General features: G+C 37.5%; 2 protein-coding genes across 3 annotated transcripts in view; one reads left to right on the top strand and one right to left on the bottom strand.

Annotated features, from left to right (window-relative positions):
- Window positions 1-3297: 3297 nt before the first annotated feature.
- Window positions 3298-23160, bottom strand: NUDT9 (nudix hydrolase 9). 2 transcript variants are annotated; one of them, XM_045791532.2, is made up of 8 exons: window positions 23027-23160; window positions 17560-17799; window positions 15200-15295; window positions 12709-12795; window positions 8855-8966; window positions 7383-7529; window positions 5354-5438; window positions 3298-4058 (listed from the first exon to the last, which is right to left on the bottom strand). In XM_045791532.2, the coding sequence occupies exons 2-8, from the start codon at window positions 17754-17756 to the stop codon at window positions 3880-3882; spliced, it is 903 nt and encodes a 300-aa protein (XP_045647488.2). In that variant the 5' UTR covers window positions 17757-17799; window positions 23027-23160; the 3' UTR covers window positions 3298-3879. The 2 variants fall into 2 exon arrangements, with proteins under 2 accessions (XP_045647488.2, XP_045647478.2); XM_045791522.2 differs by lacking the exon at window positions 23027-23160 and adding an exon at window positions 22413-22824.
- The window catches only part of HSD17B11 (hydroxysteroid 17-beta dehydrogenase 11), a 40194-nt gene continuing 39058 nt past the window's right edge, over window positions 23013-24148 (top strand). The window contains exon 1 of the mRNA XM_045791540.2: window positions 23013-23137. The gene's annotated coding sequence lies outside the window, so the exon portion shown is untranslated. The remainder of the gene's footprint in view (window positions 23138-24148) is intronic.

Here is a 24148-nt window from a genome sequence, read left to right on the forward strand (position 1 = left end):
TAAGTTCATATTAATTTTTCAGCTATTATAAACTACAAACCCATTTAATGGACTAAAGAGATTTTTTTTTTTTTAGGGTTTCATTGGGGTAAGACTTTATTTCTATGATTTTATTGATAAAAGCAAGTGACATTTAATCTCAGGAAAGGTAAGAATAATTCTCCTGGACTATAAAAGCATATGGCAGAGTCAAACCCAACTGACTTACCCCAATTAGAGCTCCTGAATAATAAATCCTAGGCTCTTTAGATCAGAATTTCTGCAGGTCTGAAAAGGTATTTTCATAATGTCCATGGCATGTGACAAAATTTCAGCTTACAGAAATATATGTAATATTAGGTTAAGAAATTTCAAACAGTAAATTTTACCTCAGGCTTGTTTTGTTTTATGGACAATTCATAGTAGCGGTGAGAAAAGTCTGCTGTGAAACTACCACATCTAGAAATGGCCTGATTTCAAGGCAAGGCAATACATCTCCGTAACACAAAAGCATCAGCTTGCTGGATGGCAAGGCTACAAACCTTGAAACTTCCCACTTAGATTCTCATCCCAACTTGTTTTCATTTAAAATACATATAAAAAATAAGTATATTCCTTTTTTAAATATCTGAATTAATGTCAATTAAAAGTATACACAGTATGTATTTATTTGAATCTACCTTGCGAGACGCTGAGTCAAAATATTCCCAGTCCCATTTTGAGAAAAATTGGATTTCACCCAAGCTTTCCTTCTGACAAGTTTCACTGCTCTAAAACGCTTATTTAGTATTTCTTACCACTTCGAATGCTCTTACCAGGCCATCAAAGGCCGGATTTCGGGAGAAGTTAAGCCCTTCGTTGTAGAAAACCCAGTTGAGGATTCAATTTATCAGCACTTCCGGCATAACAGAAACACATTATTTTATACCGCCCAGTACACATGACTATACCAATGCTAACCCAGCAGCAATAAAATAACCATAGGATGGGAGACATGAGTGGAAGCAAAGAAGAAATTATGGCAAAAAATACCTTCATGTAATAACTATAATCTGTACTGTTTATTTTGGCAGAAATAATTCTCTCACAACTATGTCAGAAGTTATATGCGGTGAGTAAAATCTCCAAATATCTTTCAAGCACTATTACATATTTTAAAAAATATTTTTTACCTTAGGAGTTTAATAATCTAAGGTCATGTCCATATTGATAAATTAACAGTTTGATGAAAGGTGTACTGATGAAAGTAGGTAATTAATTAACCTACTTAAATTCATTACAAATGCTTTCTTCAAAGGATGTGTTTTTAGATCAGTTTATTAAAACTTCACAAATACGTTAGAGTATAATACCAACTACCATTTTTTATACTGTAAGAAAATACAGCATTTAGCCTCCCAAAGTGGTTGGAATTTTCAAGTGCCCTTGTTAGCTACCAAATATTTAGGTTTTGGATAATCACGGTCTTATTATGTAAGTTCAGCATATGCTTCCGTTTGAGCCTGAAATGCTTTCAAAAGCTTAAGAACACCTGCCAGCAAGACAAATATTGGTTGCTGCCACTTATCCTTAAGATATTACCAAATAAACTGTCTCTGGGCCAAAATTTCAATTTCAACAATGCTAGCTAAATCACATGTGGCCCTAAAGTCATAAACTCTAGCTGTATCACTATGGATAATGGGGGTACTCAAGTAATACGTAATCTTCCAAACTGTATGCTTAAAGTATCAAATCATAAAAGTTCCATCACCTTAGTAAGGAATACGATACAGAACAAATTTAGGAAAAAGGCAGACCAGGATTCAAATCCCAGCTCTGTCCCTTTCTGAATTAACCTTAGGACAATCTTTCTAAATATCATTTTCATCTGTGAAATGGAAATAATACCACCTAACTTCGTAGGATTGTTGTTGAGGACTGAGCGATATAATGTAGATACTCATAAATGGTACGTTATTACTATTTTGCTAAATATCTCATCTAGACGAAAGTATTCCAGGAGTATTCCTTATACCTAAAATATAAGAAAAGCAAATATGGAGGTAATATCACCTAGTAATATAGGAGATGTTCTTCCAGAAGTATCTTAAACTAAAATTTCAATCTGGTTTTTCTTATTATAGGTGATGCTGGATATTTAAAACACTTACCAGAAGATTATCTACTTCTATCTACATAGTTTTGTAATTCTACATACTTTGTATAATATGTTCAGAAAAACTCCAAAGACCATGTGCTTTAGTCATTCTTTAAATAAAAATGTTGTATTACCTAGTATCTAATGTCAATGTAAATGCTTCAACACTATTAGTAACATTTACTATAAGTAAATGTTAACATTCGGGGAACTGATCAAACTTTCTCAAGGGCTTTAGTAAACAGCTTCAATTTAACAAATTCTATTCAGTGCCAGGAAAAAGCAATCTCTTCCTGACAAACAGGAGAAGTAGAACCCAACTCTTTCGTTCTGAGAAAAGGTCATCCTACCTATCACGTAAGGAGCAGGCCATGCTGGTCAGCACAAGTCCCTTATCACATACCCAGAGACCGGGATTTTATGGATTTTAGAAAATTAATACCATATTTAAACCTTATCACTCTTCCAGAAGGGTCTGAAACAACATCCTGAAATCAAACATTCTAATGTTTCTCAGCAAAACTTACAGTCACACGAAAGGGAAAAAAGGCAGTTCAGGTTTACCATCAAAGTATTGACACTAAATGGGGGTATAAAAAACCTTTTGATTTACTTTAAGCTCAAGTTCTGTCCTCAAGCTACAGCGTAAACCGAATACCTTTTTCAAATATGTGAAGAAAAGGAAACAACTATGTCTCTAGCCCCTAAACCTCCTTTGCTTCAGACGCTCCATCCGTAGTCCGGCTGGAATGAAGAGAATTAGGATGGTCCCCACTTTAGGTTGACAGGCGCAAATACCATGGGTGGATATCTCATAGCCATAATGTGACACAACTACCCGCTCAGACAAGTATTCTTTTCCTTCCTCTTCCCTGCTTCCAGGAGCACCTACAACAACAGCTCTTTCCTTTCCTCTGGGAATTGTATTGTTAACAGTGGGCCTCTCAGAAACCTATCCAAATCCTTCATGTTCCCATCCAAAAAAAAAAAAAAAAAAAACCACAAAAAACACTAACTCTCAAAGACCTCCCTCTGTCTCTCTCATTTCAATTTCTGAACATCTATTTTTAACTTCACTTATGATACATGTAGTTACAGTAGAGTGAAATAAACATATCAATTTACTAATTTCCTAAACATCTTTTAATTCAGAATTTTTGAAAAGTGAGAATGTGAGCTCTTGTTCTTGATCTTTATTGACTAAAAGAGTGACTGAAATTTCCTCAAAACACTGAGGACTCTAAAGTCTAGAATACATAAGGTTTCCATTTTGAAATTAGCTTCAGCAAGATCACATAAAACAAAATATGAAGCAAATAATTTAAAGATAAATTAGATGGCAGGAACATCCTTCAGACACCAGAAGATCAATAGAAAAAGAAAAGAACTGACAAATAAGAACTAGACGGAAAACAGTTTTCCATAAATTTATCTGACCATAAATTTATCTTTATTCGTATTATGATTTTTCAAAGAGCATCAGTTGTTTAGATTTGGTTTAAGCCATACTTAAATAGAATACATACAAAATATGATTGTTTATATTTCTTTTGCTTGGAAAGCAGAAAATTCTGTGTTACATTTCACCATATTTACTAATTTTATTCTGATGCGAACCTTCTAAATGCAAATAGCTTTGAAAGTGAGTAAAATAATTTCCAAGTGATCGACCCTGCCCTCTTGTAGGATGAGCTCTGTGATACCGCCTTCTTGTCAGCACGCGCCCCTCTGCTGGCCTGTGGCTGCCACAGCGACTCGGGCTACAACCCGCGGCACTCAGTTTCAGAGTCCTCACTCCAGTGTGCATCTCGCTTCTCGGCCACGAGTTTGATGAAGTGAGAGTGACTGGCATAAAGCTGGAGTTGATCACTGATGTCCACCCATTTCACTTTTCCAGCATCATCTCCAGCTTCTAGGGTAAGGTTATCCATTATCTCACCTGTTACCAAAGAAAAAACATCACCAAGAAAAAGTAATTCATTTATCTATTTATTTTTCAAGATAATCCTGTAGCTTCAAGTATTCTTACTAAAAACAATCTTAAATCATCATTGTGTTAGGTGGCCCAGTCAATTAAAAACCAGAATGTTCCTTGGTGCGCCTGGGTGGCTCAGTTGTTCAGCGTCTGCCTTCGGCTCAGGGCGTGATCCTGGAGTCCTGGGATCAAGCCCCGCATCAGGCTCCCTGCTCTGCTGGGAGCCTGCTTCTTCCTCTCCCACTCCCTCTGCTTGTGTTCCCTCTCTCTCTGGCTGTCTCTCTCTCTGTCAAATAAATAAATAAAATCTTTAAAAAAAAACAACAAAAACTAGAATGTTCCAAATTTTCCAAATGCCCAAATTTTAACCAAGTTCCTAAATTTTTTTAAAAAAGATTTTATTTATTATTTATTTGAGAGAGAGAGCACTAGTGGGGGGGAAAGGCAGAGGGACAAGCAGACTCCGCCCTAAGTACGGAGCCCAACATGGGGCTCAATCCCAGGACCCTGAAATCATGACCTCAGCTGAAGTCAGACACTTAACTGAGCCACCCAGGCACCCCCCAAGTTCCTAAATTTTAAATAGAGGCACCAAAAAGAAAGCTTTTCTCTTTAAAAAGTAAGAATATTGGCCTTAAAAAAAAAAGTTCATATTAAATAAGTATGAAAACTTAAGTCAAAATAAATTCTAGGGGCACCTAGGTGGCTCAGTTGGTTAAGCGTCTGCCTTCAGCTCAGATTAGGATTCCAGATTATGATCCTGGGATTGAGCCCCACGTCGGGCTCCCTGCTCAATGGGAAGCCTGCTTCTCCCTCTCCCACTTCCTGCCGCTCCCCCTGCTTGTGCTCTCTCTCCCTCTCCCTGTCAAGTAAATAAATAAAATCTTTAAAAAATAAAAAATAAAAAAAATAAATTCTAGAGGGATTAGAGATTTAAATGTAAAAAAAATAATTATTGGCAACTCATTTTACATTTTTAAGGTAAGTGGACCTTTCTAAGCATGACTCCAAATGAGAAACCATAAATGAAAATATTTATATTTACAAATAAATATATGTATTAAAATAATTATAATTATCAAAAAATTAAAAGTAATGCTCTCAATCACTGTTGGGAATGTAAATGGCATATCTCTGTAAGACAATTTGGCAATGCTATCAAGAGCTTTGAAAAAGCAAATTGTTTTTGATGAGCATTCATTCCACAAATATCAGAGTGCCTCTTATCCAGTCGGTTTAACAAACGTAAGTCAGTTTACCTGTTTCATCATGGTAGTTCACGGCTTCTGTCTCCATCCACGCATTATCAGTGTTTCGAGGATCATCAACATATCCCTTATATATCTGTTTTTAAAAGCAGGCAGAAAAAAAAAGTGTAGAATGAAACACAAATGGGTAGAGCCGAGGCATGTTACCTTCATTAGAATCAGAAATGTAAATATCCTGTTGCAAAGTAGTGTGCATATAATTAACATTGCTTAACTGTACATTAAAAATAGTTAAAATGGTAAATTATATGTTATGTATTTTTTATCACAGTAAGAAAAAAGTGCCAAGCTCAAATTGTCAGGAGGCAATAATTAAGGATTTATTTAGGATCAAAGAACTACAATTCAGGGTACACAGATTTGGGTAGCAACCCAGTGCAAAGTCAGGGGTGTTTATTTTTTTATTTTTATTATTTTTTAAAGATTTTACTTATTTATTTTGACAGAGAGAGAGAGAGAGAGCACAAGCAGGGGGAGGGGCAGAGGGAGAAGGAGAAGTAGACTCCCCGCTGAGCAGAGAGCCTCACCCGGGGCTTGATCCCAAAATGACTCATGACCTGAGCCAAAGGCAGATGCTTAATGACTGTGCCACTCAGTTGCCCCAAGTCAGGGTTTTTTAAAGACAGAAAAGAGAATGCCTGTAAAAGTTGTTTACGAGGAATTTTGACTGGCGTTGGTACAGAAAACCGATCGTGGCTGAATATAATTGGTTGCTAAGGCTGTCACTAAGCAAGTCTGTTCTTTACCAAGTTGCAGGTGTTTGTGTTGAGTCTTTGGAGTATTTGGGGTTTGGCCCAGTTTAAAAGTTCAGGGCTCCACCTGGTGAGGAACTGCATAAGGCCCACCTCCCTAAAGGCCTCTTAGCTCCATTTTAAAACCCCTTGACATAACTGACTCCATTATTTCGCCTTTCGTAAAAGAAATGTAAATATCACACAACCTTTCATGTAGCATTCCATATGCTTCTTTTAAATTTCCTAGGAAACAATATTGTCCAGAACCATTTGAGTCAGCTTTAAAATTCACAAAACCCTCAGGGCGCCAAGGTGGTTCAGTTGGTTAAGCATCTGACTCTTCGTTTCAGCTCAGGTCATGATCTCAGGGTTGTGGGACTGAGCCCTGCGTGGAGCCTGCTTAAGATTCTCTCTCCTCCTCTACCCCTTCTCCCGCCCCATTCCCCCTCATGAGAAAATAAAAAATTCACAAAACCCTCCACTCCACAGACTTTAATTTCATAATTTGGGAATAGTCACATTTGGGCCATGTGACTTTTTTAAAGGCTCTCTAAATATTTTTCTGCTTAGTAATTTCTGTAATTATAGTTTCAGACATACAAAGATTCTCTTAGTTATAAAGAGATCTACAAATAAATTTAGTAAAGACTAATATTTAAGCTATTAATACACGAAAAGATTTGGATCTAGCCATCTAACACAAATGTGACCAAAAACCTAAACATAAATAAATAAGAAATCCTAATTCTAGAAAGAAAACAAAGCAAATGGAACAAAAGCCAGCATAAAAGACAAGAAACTGCCCTTCTTCTTATCACCAGTACACATATTCCTTATAAGGTCATTTTTTTAAATCACAAAGGGTATGTAGACAAAACAGACATAAGATTCAAATGGTTATCAACCAGAAAAACTCTGAGTAACACGATTTAAAATGTAAATGTCCTTTCAAAGGGCTAAATTCACGTAAAAATTTTTTTAAAGGTTTTCTGATGGATGGGTGAGCTGAGGGTCACATTAGCTCACATCTAGTCCAAAGAAAAATTCAGAGGAAAAAAATGTATTCTAATATATCTGACATAAAGTTGGGCTATAAAACTTTAAGTAGAACTCTGTTTACAGTGAAGATCTACTACAATTTAAGTTGTCTTTATGAATATGTATTTCAAATACACAGGTTAATTCACTTTATTCAGAGAATAATCTACCAGATTTCCAGGTGAACTTTTAAATAATTTTCACTAATCCATGGGGGTAAATCCTTCAGAGGAAAAACCACTTCTTACCACTAGATGTTCCTGGCTGAAGAGTTTGTGCAACTGTTCCTCTAATTCTCTCTTTTCCACCCCGGATTTCTGTAAGGAGTTGAGAGCTTCTTCACCAAACTCTCTTTTAAGTGTAGCACTAATCTTCTCTCCTGGATCCACCATCCCCTAAGAGTCACATTTTTGTTTAAGAAAATAAAAAGTAGTAAGCTTTAACTCATGCAACAAATATTTACTGGGTGACACAGCAGACATTTATTGTTCTACCTGCCCATAATCATGATCCCCATTCTCCTGTGGTATGTTCTTCTGTAAACCATCTGATTCTAGCAGAAGCAGCCAATCGGGGTTCCTCATGTATCAGACCACAGAACTGGTCCAAGGTTAGCCTATGGTAAACTGAGCCAATCAGACTCCCTTCCTGGTACCTTCCAAACTCCAGCTAAGGAAGGCCTGGAGGTAAGAAAGAATACAGCAAGCTAATACCTCCCCATTGTTCATTCCAGTCCATTTCCATCCTACAAGGAAAAAACCATTCTTGCAGACAGCAGTGTATGTATAGTCATCCTCTTATCAAACTATCTCCATTTCATAATATGGCATAAAATATAAAACCCTCTGTTGCTAAAAAAATTTTTAAAAATTAAAAAAAAAAAAAAAAAAAAACACAATCCTTTGTTGGGGGCACCTGACTGGCTCAGTCGGTTAAGCGTCTGCCTTCAGCTCAGGTCATGATCCCAGGGTCCTGGGATCGAGCCCTGAGTCAGGCTCCCTGCTCAGTGGGGAGTCTGCTTCTCCCTCTGCCCCTGTCTCTTGCTCTTTCTCTCTAATAAATAAAATCTCTAAAAATGAAACAAAACAAAAAAGCTCTGTTGCACAAACACCCATTTTAAAATGCCACTTCCAATATACACTGACATGAATGCAAAAAAAGTACACTATTTCTGATGATATTATGGAAATTTTTTTAATTACAAAGAACAGTAAGAAATAAAAGTTATCTTTTCTTATGTCTAAAGTTATCAGAATTCAGCTAAACAGTGCTAACAGTTTTACTCTGGACTTGGAGTAGAGGCTGAATTCTGAAACGGGATCCAACATTTATGAATACCTAATTTATGTCAGGTGCTTTATGCTATCGTTAGTACTACTATGAAGCAGATACAATTATCTTTACTTTAAAGAGAAGGGTCTGAACTCCAAATACTCAGCTCAAAGTGGAAAGGCCAAGATACGAGCCTATGTCTAACTCCAAAGTCCATGTTCTTTTCTAAGGGTTTTATAATTAGACTCAAATTCTAACAACTTTGATGCATTATCTTATACTTGCTACTGACAGTGAGACATCATTGCAGTGATGAATGACAAAAGAACTACTAATTTAAGCGGGCAGGAATGGAAGATAAATGAAGGATAAGATCCACACCAAATAACCTTGCAGCAAACGAAGCAACTAAGAAGGACTTAAAACATTAATTTGATTTAATTCTTACCCCTGGGATTGCCCATTCTCCACAATCTTTCCTTTTTATCGCCACAAACTGTAAGATGTTTTTCCCAGAAATGGGGTGGGTGACTTTATTTCCACTTCCATCCCTTTTCCACCTGTAAATAGTAATATAAGATCATAACTGATTTAGAACAAAGAAAAGGACCTGTCTCAAGCTTAAGACAAAGTTATAAAGATGTATTTTTCTTTGTAACAAGAGTATATACAAGTTTACCTCAAATCAGCTAGTTTTACCAGAAAAATTATTCTGTAACAGAAACATTCTGTATTTAGCACTGTTACGAACCAAGTCGGATATCTACTTTCCATAAAAGGTACTGTATTCTCTGTAATAAAAATTCAGAATATAAATAGTTTTTACTACTTAAAGTACTGTCAAAAAAAGACGTTTAAAAGCCAAACAGAATTTAGAGTTAGGCGTAAACTAAAAAAATAGTCCAAGGACCTTTTTTAAGAATCACAAGTAGTGTAGGGGCACCTGAGTGGCTCAGTTGGTTACGTGTCCAACTCTTGATTTTAGCTCAGGTCATGATCTTAGGGTGATGGGATCAAGCTCCGCACTGGGCCCCGCGTTCAGCGCAGAGTTTGCCTGTCCCTCTCCCTCTGCCCACCCCCCCCCACTCGCTCACTCTCTCAAATGAATAAAATCTTTAAAAATTTTTTTTAAATAAATAAATATCAAGGGGATGGTTCCTTTCAGAATGCACTTCTTCTAACCATATCCTGTTTCCCAAAGATGCTGATACATCTCCCCTTTCCCTTCTATACCCCCCCTACAGCCACCCCCCACACCCAATTTTAAGAACTGTTCTAATACTATCTTACGCAAAGATAAAGACTTTGAACTTCTGATACTAAACTAAAAAACAAAGCCTAGTATCTAATCATTGCTTTGCTTAGATTCAATGAAATAAATGAGTTTTTAAAAAAAGATTTCATTTACTTATTTGAGAGAGACAGACAGTGACAGAGACAGTGAGACAGAGAACAAAAAAGGAGGCGAGGAAGAAGCAGGCTCCCGCTGAGCAGGGAGCCTGAGGAACGAGCCTGACATGGGGCTTGATCCCAGGACCCTGGGATCATGACCTGAGTCGAAAGGCAGACACTTAACCAACTAAGCCACCCAGGCGCCCCTAAAACAAAATTTCTTGATATAATGGAAATAATATATTTTAATTAATGAACCTCATTAACATTTCTTAAATATCAATGATATTTCTATATACTATTGATATCCCCCCCCACTTCTGATGGCCCACACCTTCCTGTCTCACCAAAACTAGAAAGAAAATGTTAACACCATTAACTTTTGATCTGATTTTATTCACAATATATTAACACTTCGCATCAAATTTTCATTTTAAAGGATCTAAAGGAATGTCAGATAGTTGTACACATAGAATCTGTATGAGAGGCACCTGGGAAGAGAAAATTTAACACGTGCCCTAGCGAGTACGGGCAAGGACATCTGTGAAATTCTATACCACATAATGCTGTTCCGAATCACGAAGTACTTGAAAGAAAAGGGAATGGAATCTTTTCTTTAAAAGTGACGAGGTGACTCCTAGGATGCTCATTAGTGAAAAACTGGTATAAAAGAGAAAAAGCACAGTATCTAAAGCCAAATACCCCCAATTCAAATTTCAGACCTACAAGATTTAGGCGAGTCACTTAACCTCAGTGAGTCTTCATTTTCAGATCTATAAAATAGAAAAGTTAATACCTACTTTGAGGAGTTTTGTGAGAAACAAATGGGCAAACTAACATCTTACATTCTTCTCTTCCCTCCATTTCCACTGCCACTCATCTATTTAAAGGGATTCACTGGTTAATAGATCCATTACTGAGGCAGCAAAGAGAATCAACCTGACAGCACAGCTGAAAGCTAGACTCTGCCACCTGCGGGCTCTTCCATAGCCTTAGACCATCTCAAAGCCTTCAGGTGTCTCATTTGTATAATGACAGAATTAAGCTCAAAATGTCTATTACGTTGAAACAATGCAACACAATCACCACATACACTCCCGTATATTTGGTTCACCAGAGATAAAAATAAGCTAATGAGAAGCTAACTTTCAAGTCTCTAGCTTCCTTTTTCTTCTTGACCCCTTACTAGCATTCCTACTTCAAATGTTTCACACCTTCCTGATCTTAGCCAGCCTCACCAAAACTGGAAAGAAACTGATACTGTCATTAATATTTTTTACTTACATTCATTAATAAAAATATATTAACTCTTCCCATTTTATTTAAACCGTAAAGCTTCTAAAGGAATTTGAAACTGATAGGTAGGTTGGCAGGCAGATACGATGGTAGGTACACAGGGCTGGTAGGTGGGTGGGTGGGTAGATGCACGAAAGATAAATCTGGGGTGGGGTGTGAGTAAAGATCTCTTTTGGCAGAACTGAAAGGGCAAGTAGGAGAATGAGATCGGACAAATATCGGTACCTCTTCTAGTAACTTGAAAATAAGGAAAATAAGCTGCTTTCCTAGAGTTAAACTATGAAATCATATTTATATCTCAGATCAGAGAAAAAGAAAGTCTCCTGAAAGAGTGAAAGGCTCTCAAAATATCAAAACTAAAGAAGTAAAAATATTGAGGGTATTTGCATTATTTAAAGGAGAGTGACAATTACATCTGAGAAGGGAGTTGATAAGTGAAGAAATCCTAAAAATAAAAAAATTAAAAGGATGACAGAGATGACAGAATATTCCAGATATGTTGGAAAGATGATCCCTATGGAGATGGTCAAGTACATCTAAATACTGGATTCATCTACCTTCTTTATTCAGATTCATGCTCAGCAAGGGGCCTTCTGAATACAGTTTGGCCTACCAGAAAGATCTGCCACAGGAAGAGAAAGCCTGTCCCCAGTTCTGAAACCTTCGGTGACTCCAGTTCACACTCCTTAACTTGGCATTTAATATTCTCCACAATAAAACTGCACAAAAATTAGGTAGGTTTGATTACCCACTATTCTCCTACAAAAATCTGCTTCAACCAAGCCAGTCATTTCACTGGCCCTCAGCACTCGGATATTACTACAAGCCTTTTTCTTAGGCCTCCTGCTGTCCCCTATCCAAGCTTCAAGTTCAGCTCAAGTCCGCCTCCTTAATAATGCCTTTCTTGGGTGCTCTAGTTTACCATCATCATGACCCACATCTAATCTAATTTGCAGGGGGGAGGGGGAAAAGGAGGAGAGAGAGAGAGAAGAATTGAAGCAGGCTCCATGCCCAGCACGGAGCCCAATGCCAGGCTCGATGTCACCACCCCAAGATCATGACCCGAGCCAAAATCAAGGGTCAGACGCTTAAAATAATAAGAGCCACCCAGGTGCCCCTCATCTAATTTTCTAAAGCATCCTGTATCACCCATGTTACCTGACATGTTTTCTTTCTTTTTTTTTTTTTTAACTTTGACATGTTTTCTTATTTCACATCTTTCGTCTCGCAAATGAAGCCACAGCTCTTCTGTGACAGGGAGCTGAAACTTAGGATTCTTTTATTTTTTTATATCCTCCAAAGCACCTACTCAATTCTGTGAACAGATGTTCAGTAAATACTAAGTGAGTTAACTTTGTTCAGATAATGCCTAGCCTACTCATATAACAAAACTACAGCTTTACTCTTATATCAGTATGATTTCACATAAAGTCCCTTTAAAATACAGATTTCACAAGTATACCTATATATACACACACGTATATATACAACCACACATACATGTATACATTACATATACACAAACATACATACACGTGTGTATATAAACAGTTACAGTCCGTATTTCTCCAATCACTTGGCTTTCTGGTGCTGAAATGTCTTTTTCATTCTTACCTGGTTATGATGGGATCTGCAGCATGATTTGGGCCCCATCGCCCCAAAAGCCCCCGGCCAATCAGTCCTGTCCGTCCTGCAGGATTTCTGGGACAAAAAACGTAAAATCAACTGAATGTGTTCATCTTTTTAAACCCAACTTGATATGGCCCAAAAGAAGGCAGTAAGTACAATAAGAGGGAAATAATATCTCGTCCCAAATCCACTAGCATTATCACATATGTGGCACTAAAATCGCGTATTTCCCTACACTGTTATTTAACTTTTCTTTTGTGCATGTCGTAAGCTTTGGGCTTGAACCAGGAGGAAGATCTCATTTTTCAAAGTTGTTCTCAATATGAGAATTTTTTCCATTTTCATCTATACTCTTAAATTCAAACCAGAACTTTACTGGACTCTCACAGCAGGGCAGGTGAATGGTCTGCTCCTGATCAGATATCTATCTCTACAACAGGATGGCTTATCATTCTAGATACCCACACTGTGTTCACTTTCTCACTGTTTCGTTTTCTTACTCCCATCTCACACAACCCTTCTCATGAAAATATTTTTGTTACTTTTTTCAAGTTTATTTTTTTTAAGTAATCTCTATACCCAAGGCTCAAACCCGTAACCCCAAGATCAAGAGTCGCACGCTCTTCCAACGGAGCCAGCCAGCCACCCTTATTTTTGTTACTTTTAAAAGTCCATTTATTCTCAATGGGTTCTGCATGCTTATTACCAATAATATATATTTTGTAGCATATAATGAGGTAGTAGTATCAGTCTGGATTTCAAAATTTTAAAGAAAATAATTTTATAAAAATGCCGACTTACTGTTTAACCAAATAGCACAACCCAATGTTAAAAAGTCCGTCAGGTAAACATAGCAACACTCATGCATAATTTTCTTCCAGTCGATATTCCTTAATTGTTCAACATTCATTATGTACCAGTAAAATACTGTAACCTACAGCCTCACCTTATTAAGATTTTATCTTCTGTCCTCCCAATACATGAAAGTAAATAAACAACCAAAATTTTCCGTCAGCCGTCTCTTTTTATTCTGGTCTTCCCTGTGACTATTATTCAAGCTGAATGAGTTTTGCTATTGTTTTTGTACTAGATTCAGAAATATTTCAGCAAGACTTAACAAATAAAGACATCAGCGACAATAATTCTACTTTTCAAATTCATAGGAGGAGAAGCAAGGCGGCCGACAACTTTGTTTTATTCCATGTAACCATACACCTCTGAATACAAATGATCAAAACCAACAGTAAGAGAGACAATGTTAGTTTTTATAGATGAGCAAGCCTCTACCTTGTACATGAGAAACTATGGAAAAGACACATAGACTACCCTATAGCCTGAGAAGCAGAGAAAGTTGTTTGTAGTGAAAGAGAAGTAAATGAAACATGTAAAAAAAAGCAAAGATGGGTTTGCAATTCTATCCTTTCCTAAAGTTAGCTGCATTTGTGCTCTGGGCTCCTTGAGATGGTCCTATAACCCTGAAGTTCACTTTTGACTCAGGCAAGCTGGAGTTGTTTCTATTAGTCAGACCCTTGGCTAAGACAACATGCTATCCTGCCTTTGCTGCCTATCCTTTTACCTGGGAACATATCTTTTAATATATTTTACCCAGAAAAGAACCCAAGGAATAAATCAAATGCAAGAAAGTCCGACTTAAAAAGATTCAATAACACAGAAAAGTGAAGTTATGACCAAAGACTGAATTCAGCAAAACTGAAGAACCAGGTTATGGTGAGAGGAGTACAATCACTGCCTTGTCCTTGAGGAACTTAGAATACAAATCACAACATGTTTCAAGGTAAGAACTATGACCACAAATCTCTGATCTTTATTTGAGGCACGCTAATTTTTACAATTCTTCCTAACTTTTATATTGTCTTGTTAAGGAAAATGGAAATTTTTGGAGTTGTGTATAAAAATCATTTTTAGAAGTACAGAAAGAACTTTGATGTTAAGTTTTTGGGTTATTTTTATTTTTACTCTCACATTTGGGTAAATTCTTACCTTCAGACATCAATTTAATAAATTTAATGAACAACTACTGAACGTACAATTTACAATCCTTTTTCTTTCTTTTTCTTTCTTTTTTTTTTTTAGTAATACCTACATCCAGTGTGGGTCTCCAACTCACAACCCCCAAATCTAGAGTCACATGTTCTACTGACTGAGCCGGCCAGGTGCCCCTCCCTTCTCTGTTCATTTACTCAATTAATTATTTCCACCTTCAACGTGGAGTTACAAACAAGTGCATTCAAATCCTGCCTCTGCCATTTACTGTACACGAATTGTTCACATTCTCTCTCCTTATCTGTAAATGGAACTAAAAATACCCACCCACGGGGTTCTTGTAATGTTTTAATTAGATCACATGTATAAATTTTGTACATTGTCTGGCACATACAAGCACTCAATAAATGTTAATAGGGTTTTCTACCCTTTGAAGACCCATTATTGTAAGATATCCACCCCCAGTACCTACCTGGGTCTTCCATTTTCAATCTCATACAAACCATTCTGGCTCTTTCTCTCAATATGCCCATCCTTTTCATTAAACTTGGGAGAGAAGTTACTTTCACTGTAATGAGAATACCAAAGTAAAATAAGAAATAAAGGCCCAATACCACCAAGAGCTCACTAATGCCAATCTGTCATTTATAATAAAGTATTCCTGAAACTTAATTTTTTAAGAGTCAGTTTTCATTTACAAATCCATCTTACTCATTCAAAACAGTTTCTTAAAAAGTGTTAACTGAAACACCTTATAATACAAGGATATGTATTATAACCCCTCTGGGAAGGACTATGCAGAGAATCTGCAGCTCCTCCTCCATGCTACAAAAAGTCTACGTTACTATCAGCAAGGAGGAATTGTCTGTGGGCACAATATGGCAATTAGTGGTTCCTATGTGGTCCCCAAAATAAGATCCTTTCTGCTATCTTGATGTTTTTACTGTATCAAAGTAATTTTAATTTCCTCAAATGTACACTAGCTAATATTTTCATCAACGTAAACCCACAAAACAGTGAATTTACCCCAAAACACCACAGTAACTATGACATAGACTAAAATAGACGTCGTATGTTAGAAAAGTCCCAAATCTTGATCTTGATGGTAGTCAGAGCTATATAAACAAAAAATTGTTTTGAGCTATAGAAGCACATGTGAGGAATGAGCACTCTACTACATCTGTCATTCCTCAATAAAAATATTTTCAAAGGAGATATAAATAAACTACTTTCCTCACCATTATGACATCGCTGACATAAATGCATTGACAGTGAACAGGTGCATAGCACTACATTGTTCATAGGCAGTTCTGATGTAAATTTTGGCTTTTTTCTTGCTTTAATTTCAGTAAGTGAGCATAGAAGTATCTGTGCTCAATTTTGGAAATAGTTCCAATTTGAATGATTCAGACATTTTTTTCAAGACTTCTAACCAATCTTCCATCTAACACACAAATAAAAAGAATTAAATGGTAAAAATCATGAAATTATAAAACCAGAGACAATGCTTTTGAACTCTAGAAATTCACCTAAGGGGGAAAAAAAGCACAAACCTAATCATAATTGAAATATTAATGTTAGTACTAAAGCTTGACTTAGATGGTAACATAAATTCAACTCTTAAAAAATAAGCTGAATGAAAAAATAAGAAAATGTACTCAATCTTCCTCTGTTTACACAATATAGTACCCTTGCCAACACCATTAATTTTAATTGTATATGATATTTATGTAAACCCTCAAATGGGGGAAGTAGAATTCACAGAAGCTACTAATTTCTCCACAGGTTAGCTTCATGATTAATTAATAATCCAAGAACTGTTACAAAGTTACCAACATATCTTCAGATAAAATAAGAAAACTATAGGTCAAAATCAAGTCACAGCAGTAAGACCATGGTAAAGTTTAACCTAATGAACTAATACTGGATCTAACTAGCAATGTTTTTTACTTACCTGACTAAATAATCCCATTTATAATAAATTTGCCCATTAAATCAAACTTATAAAACTGATCTAAAACCAGGGTAGCAGTTTAGCAGAGTGGGTAAGAGCATGAATTCTGGAGTCAGATTGAGTTCAAGTCCAAGCTTCACCATCTACTGGCTCTGTGACCATATGTAAAGAATAACCTTTCTGTGCTTCCACTTTGTGTGTGTGTGTTTTGTTTTTCTATAAAGTAGAAATAACAACCCTGTCTTCCAGAATAGTTATAAGAATAAAATAATGCTTATAAAACACTTAGTACAATATCTAGTTCACAGTTAGTACATTAAAAAACTCTATCATTATATTCATTAAAAGGAACATATATATATATAATGTGAATTGATGTACTTCTATGAATTTAGTCAAAGGATTTTTGCTTGAGTATTTTGTTTTCTTCTCTCTCCTTTATCCATTTGTTTTCTATTTTTTTCCCACTGTTCTAATTTTATTCTAATTTATAGTAATCTGAAAAAATTCTGAAAAATATTTTCACTACTTCAAAACAAGTCTAGCTATGGTGGAAAATAATCACAAAAGATGTTCTACTGATAACCTAAATAGAACAAATGGAAATAGATACCACCACCTGCCATTCTATAAAACAACTCCACAGTAAAACAGATTAACTTTTTTGGAAGGATCATCATAAAACTCCCAAAAGAACAAGCAAACATGGATTGTCTATCTTTAGCAAGAATTCAAGCCAATGTGGAAACTGAATTCGGACAAAGTCAAACACCAGATAAAAATAATTTTTCAGCTGTCAAAATGGTAATTTACAAATACAGCCATTCTCTTCACCATCTTACACCCAGCTACCAGCTAATGCCAGATAATTTGCTCACCTGATCTGAGGATCTGCCCACCTAGGTCCTGCCAAGACAGAGACTGCAGTGTATTCCACAGGATTATAGTCTTGCCACTCAACAAACCAGCCTACTTTCTCATTAGGAACCTGGCTGCGTTGGACTTTTGAACCCGGGTAAGGAGATGTCCGAGCCTTGTTGTGGGAATTCCCTTTGGCGCCATTAGAACTAGACATGATGTTCGAGCTAAGATGAAACCCACAGGATGAAAATGTGTTTCTGGAGAGAAAAAAGAAAAATGTTTCACATAAATACAAAAAAATAAATAAATAAAAGAACCTAACTCAAAGACCCAAAAACATACTTTTCAATTTCAAAATATAAAAGTCTAACATCTATGAGAAAACTATTTTCCAAATATGAACATTTTAAAAATACTGCCAAATCTTATAATTGGAATCTACTCACTGAATTTTAGTTGAGAAAAAGGGACAGAAGTTTACTTTTGTTAGCACAAAAGTTGGGAAGTTATGAAAATTCAACCATAAAAACAAACGTAAAAGACGACTTTTTTTTTAAGTGGTCTATCATCTAACACACGTGTAAAATGTATGGCAAAAAATGGCATGAAAGAAGAACAAACAAAATGGAAATATCTGTTCTAAGTTCTTATATTGTACAAGAAGTAATGAAATACTACTGAAAGTCAGGTTATGATAAATATACGAAGTCTAAACTGATGACAGCATCCCTGCCCTGCTCTCACAATATCAATGATCAGACAACCACCAACTCATTAGGATGGTGAAATAAGCCAACATCCTGTGCCTCCTGATATCATACTCTGAGAAGTACACAGTGATCATATTTGAGGTATTCCTTACAAATGCATGAACAGAATCGAAAACATGAGAAAATACAGAATAGAAGCAGGTCAAGGGAACAGCTTGCAAAATAAATGTGTGTACTCATTCAACTGGTAACATCATGAAAGACACAGGAACTCTTTCGGATAGATCCAGACTAAAGAGACACAAAACTTAAATGCAATCAATGATCTTGGATTGGTTCCTGAACCAAAAAAGAAAAAAAAAATGTTCTTTGCAGGACAAGTGGTAAAATTTGAATGGGGTATACAAATAATTTTATTTTTAAAAAGATTTTATTTATTTACTTGTCAGAGAGAGAGCACAAGCAGGGCGAGCCGCAGGAAGAGGGAGAAGCAGGCTCCCCGCTGAGCAAGGAGCCCGATGTGGGCTTGATCTCAGGACCTCAGGATCATGACCTGAGATGAACGCAGATGCTTACCTGACTGAGCCACCCAGGCATCCCTATAAATAATTTTAAAAGGTGATGCAAAACCATATTTATTTATTCCGGACAAAGAAACACTTGAGACAAAACAGCTTCATTGGTGAATTCTATGAAACATTAAGAATTAACACCAATCCTCCTCAAACTCTTCAAAAAAACCGAAGAAGGAATATATCCAAATTTTTTCTATAAGGCCAGCATTATTACCCTGATACCAAAGCTAGACAAAGACACTACTAGAGGACTACAGACCAATATCCCTGAGGCACATCGATGCAAAAATCCTCAAAATAGGAGCAAACAGAATTCAACAGCACATTTAAAGGATTATACACCATGACCAACTGAGATTTATTGGAATGCAAGGATGTTTAAACATACAAAAATCAGTCAATGTAATACACATTAACAGAATGAAGGAAAAAAATACATGATCACCCCAACTGATATAGAAAAAGTCTGTCATAATCCAACACCCTTTCACAATAACATTCAACAAACTAGGAATAGAAGAAAAAGAAGAAAACTACCCCAACATATTAAAGGCCATATACAAAAACCCCACTTTTTGGTGTGACAGTGAAAGGCTGAAAACTTTCTCTCTAAGATCACAAACAAGGGACCCCAAACAGTCCCTTGAAAACAATCCTTGAAAAGAAAAAGTTGGAGATGCCATGCTTCCTAATTTCAAAACTTACTACAAAGCTATAGTAATCATAACAGTGTAATACTGGCATAAAGACAGACATACAGACCAATGGGATAGCATGGAGAGTCCACACATAAAACCGTACATAGATGGTCAAATGATTTTTGACAAGGGTGCCAAGACTATTCAACAGGAAAGGACAGTCTTTTCAACAAAGGGGGCTGGGAAAATTAGATATCCACTCCAAATGAAGATGGTCCCTCCCTTTATAGCTTATGTAAACACTAAGGCAAAATGGATCAAAGACCCAAACATAGACCTAAAACTATAAAACTCTTAGAAGAAAACATACAGGGAAAATTTCATGTCACTAAACTTGACAGTGATTTCCTGGATATAACCAAAAGCACAGGCAACAAAGAAAAATAGATAAATTGAACTACGTCAAAATTAAAAACTTCGGGGCATCAATAAGCAGTCACTGGTTCTAGATATACCCTCACTTCACCCAGGGTTCCCAGCACTATAGAAATTAAGAGTAACTAGGGAGCCTGGGAAGCTCAGTCAGTTAAGCGTCAGGCTCTTGATTTCAGGTCATGATCTCAGGGTCCTGGGATGTCGCCCCTTCTCTGGCTCTGTACTCAGAAGGGAATCTGCTTCAAGATTTCTCTTTTTCCCTCTTCTTCTGCCCCTCCCCCCATTCACGCATACTCTCTAAAATAAATCTAAAATAAATATATCTTAAAAACAAAAAAGAGTAACTGGCAAGCAATTTTACATTGTTCTAGTGGCATCTATCAAAAATAGTATTCGTAACTTCCAAAGAACATAGTTTGGCTTTTTTTTATCTTTAACTCAGAATTTTTTAAAATTTTTAAAATTTTACTTTAACTGGAATTTGGTTGACACACAATGTTATGTTATGTTATAAAAAGCACAGATGTTTATTCCTTACCTCCCCAAATCCCACTGAAAAGAGATAAAGATGTACAAAAGGCAACAAAAGCCACAGAAGGAGAGAGACTAGAACACCACCACTGAGTAAGAGACTGTAACCAATTTCAGGAAGAATGTAGATGGACACATACTGACCTACAAACCGAAATACAACAAATTATATTTGCGAATATGCACCAAAAGGTGGGTGAGAGATGCCATTTCTACAAGAGGTGACCTGAGAGGTTTCAAGCTTGAAATAGTGGGCCCAGTTGTCCTAAGTGGGCAGTGGGCAATAACCATGGAAATCAGTTGTCCTCCTTCCCCAAATAAAAAGTTAGCATTACTTATGTTTTCCCCTGGGATTAAAGCCAAAAAGTTAAAATGAAAGACACTAGAACCTCTATTGTTGGGGCGCCTGGGTGGCACAGCGGTTAAGCGTCTGCCTTCGGCTGAGGGCGTGATCCCAGCGTTATGGGATCAAGCCCCACATCAGGCTCCTCCACTATGAGCCTGCTTCTTCCTCTCCCACTCCCCCTGCTTGTGTTCCCTCTCTCGCTGGCTGCCTCTATCTCTGTCGAATAAATAAAATCTTTAAAAAAAAAAAAAGAAAAGAAAAAAAGAAAGACTAGAACCTCTATTGTGAATATTGGTATTAGAGAATACAGCAACAATTTAGGCTTAATACCACCACAGTTCACACTAGGAAATAAAGTTAATGCAGCTATGCTCAGCAGAGAATTTGCTCCACTAGTGTAAAGCCTGGAAGAAAGGGGGGAGGGGGCTACCTGCTCACACACACTCAACTGAAACCTTCCAGTCTACGTCCCCTGGTATATGATGCAAATGTTCTATCAGCCCTCCCATTCAGAGAAAACAATGTTTATCACTTACATTAATCAAAATATAAATGGATAACCGCAGTCCACCAGATGTTTGAGAAGAAACAAAAGGTAAGAGGACTGAAAAGTAACAGAACCACTGACCCATAACAGATAATTCATGAAACAGAAGATAATTTTTTATTTTAATTATCATTTTTACAGATTCAAGAGTTTTTATATCCATAAAATAAGAAAAGACTGCTATTAAGAAGAGAAATTAGAGAAAAAAAAGTTCTTGTCAAAATTGACAATTTAACAGAAGAGATGATGCAATGGGCTGAAGTCTCAATTAGTAATCTGGAATATAAATCGGAGTAAAATCTCTAATACTGTACAAAAAGACAAACGAATGGAAAATGAAAGAAAAAGAGAAGCAAGAGGTTCAATCCAGAAGATCCAAGAGCTATCACAAGAGTTGGGGGGGGGGGAGGTAAAAAAAAAAAAAAAAAAAAAAGGACAGGACAAAAATGGGGAGGGGCAAACAAAATTTCCTTTTGCCCAAGAAACATGACATGCCAAACAAGAATTTTTTAAAAACCACTCTTAGAGACATAAAACTCGTTCATTACTCTATGCCTAGCACAGTATCTAGGACATCGTGTTTACTGAACAATGAATTAAGAGGAAAAAAACAGGATAAAAGTAGGAGGCAGTATAAGATACCATAAATCCCTAAATTTATCCAGGAGTAAAGAGGTAGATGATAAATACATTGTCTACACTTAAAAGTAGAGGTGGTGGGGAGGAATAACGACCTATACTTTTCATTTTACACCATTTATACTGTTCACATCTTTAAACTAATTGCATGTATTAATTTTTATCATAATGTTTTAGTATCAACCAGGGGGAAAAAATGGCACGGGACACCACCACATCCAAACAAGTGCTATTTAAACTCTCGGAAGACAATAATATCGGTGACTGATGGAGGATAGCAAATTTCAGTATCAGAGACCAAGAAAGATTACTACCACCAGCCTTTCTGAAAACGCGAAAATGGCTATAAAAACCCGGGATGCAAGCAAAGCCTACAGAACCCGCAGGACCGTACGCTTGCTCCACCCACAACCCAAGGACTCAGAAGGCAGCAATACGAGAGGAAATACCTGCAAGCCGGAATGCTGCAACAGCCGGAGGACTGGACAGTCACAGAGGCCAAAGCCACAGAGAGGGACACTGTGGCTAAAGTCTTTCCCAGGATGCGTTCGGCCATCAGCTGCCCACGGGCCGCTTCGCGGAGCGAGGTCACGCTTAACTGGGGCCACAGCCTCGGTCCGCCCCGCAGCCCCAGGTATCTAGCGGGCAGTAGGACCGGGCCTCCCTCCCGTTCTGGGGAAGGAGTATCTACGTCTTTCACAGAAACACACAAGACCGGGACCTCTCCCCAAGTAATCCCCCGCTTGCCCCAGTGAGACGAAGGGAACCAGATCTGCGAACCACGCGAACGCTACCAGCGCCAGAAGCCGCGGAACAGCAACCCGGACCCTGTGACTTCACAAGTCCGTAACAGCGCTTTACATCCAGGCCGTAAAGCAAAAACAGCGCCGGCTTCGCAGCACCCACCTTTTGCGACCTCCCAGTACGCGCACGCGTACTTGGGGTGGAGTGGAGGGAACTGTATCGAGAAAGTGCCAGAGCAAGGAGAAAGTGAAAGAGGGTGGGAAGCTGGAAGGGGGGAAATGGGGAAAGAAAGAAAAGGGATTGAGAGAACGTTGTTTACCTGTTTTTATTTTTGTTTTTGTTTATCGGCAGGAAGGAGTTACAGGCAGCTCATGAAGTGAACAGCGGGCGTCCCTAAACCTATCCGAATGAGTAGTTGCAGGAAAAGGAGGTACTTTAGAGATTTGCCGTCAGTTTAAGGCTTTTCTCTTCCTCTTTTACCAAGTTGTTTACTGCAGCTGCTAAATTTGACAGAGCTTTGCCGGATGTGGCCTTGGCAAACCCGTGGAGAAGCAAACCAGCTCTGAGCCGGATGCGCAGCTTGGAGCAGGAATACAGAGCAACACCCAAAACAAACAAGGGTCAAAAATTAGCCAAACCGCCACACTGAAGATAGGTAATTCAGACCGTACAAAACAGTTTGTAATCTGGCTTTCATCTTTTATATTTATTATCTTATTAATGTAGCAAATTAACTTTTAAGTACATAATCCACTGTTTCAATGGTGTGGTATAGACGTAGACATAAAACTTTGACTATTGCAAAAGCCAGATTAATGAAACTTTGACAAGAATTGTTCTGAATACCGAAGAATGCAGAACTTTTGGCATATAACAGCTCTATCACAACCTCCACACTAAGAGACTTGACAAAACTAGTATGGCCTCTAGCAGTTCAAGGCCTTGTCCCCTAGGATAACCCGAGACTCCTTTAAAATGTGTTTGTGGAAGAGCTAACAGTGCATGAGAATTGACTGTTCAGGCAAAACCTCAAGATAGGCAGATAGTACCTACGCCCCTCAGTCGGTTAAGTGTCTGCCTTTGGCTCAGGTCATGATCCCAGGATCCTGGGATCAAGCCCCACATCTAGTCCTGTGCTCAGCAGGAAGCCTGCTTCTCCCTCTTTCTCTGCACCCCACCCCATGTTCTCTCTCTCTAGTGAATAATAAAATCTTTTTTTAGAGATTAAAAAAAAAAAAATGTGTCCAGGTAAAAACTTAACCCCTGTGCTCCCTGCAGCTTGGGGGGCCACATGACCCTTCCTGGCCAGTGACATGAATGTGATAGCCTACTGTGTGGGTTTTCTGGGAAGGCCATTATTTTGCTGGGCAAAAGAGACTGGCTGATTTAGCAGGAGCTATTAACCCTTTGTAATTTCCCCTCCCTCCTTTATTCATGCTTG

Source organism: Ursus americanus, chromosome 8 (assembly GCF_024610735.1).
Source record: "Ursus americanus isolate L20-20 chromosome 8, mUrsAme1.1.p, whole genome shotgun sequence".
NCBI classification, from domain to species: domain Eukaryota; kingdom Metazoa; phylum Chordata; class Mammalia; order Carnivora; family Ursidae; genus Ursus; species Ursus americanus.

Excerpts from the sequence above, each read along its gene's own strand:
- NUDT9 (XM_045791522.2), bottom strand. The coding sequence starts at position 22,519 with ATGGCCGAACGCATCCTGGGAAAGACTTTAGCCACAGTGTCCCTCTCT. Across the intron at positions 15,296-17,559 it reads TGGGCAGATCCTCAGATCAG|TGAAAGTAACTTCTCTCCCA; the intron begins GTGAGCAAATTA and ends TTCTCATTACAG. Across the intron at positions 12,796-15,199 it reads ATTGAAAATGGAAGACCCAG|AAATCCTGCAGGACGGACAG; the intron begins GTAGGTACTGGG and ends TTTTTGTCCCAG.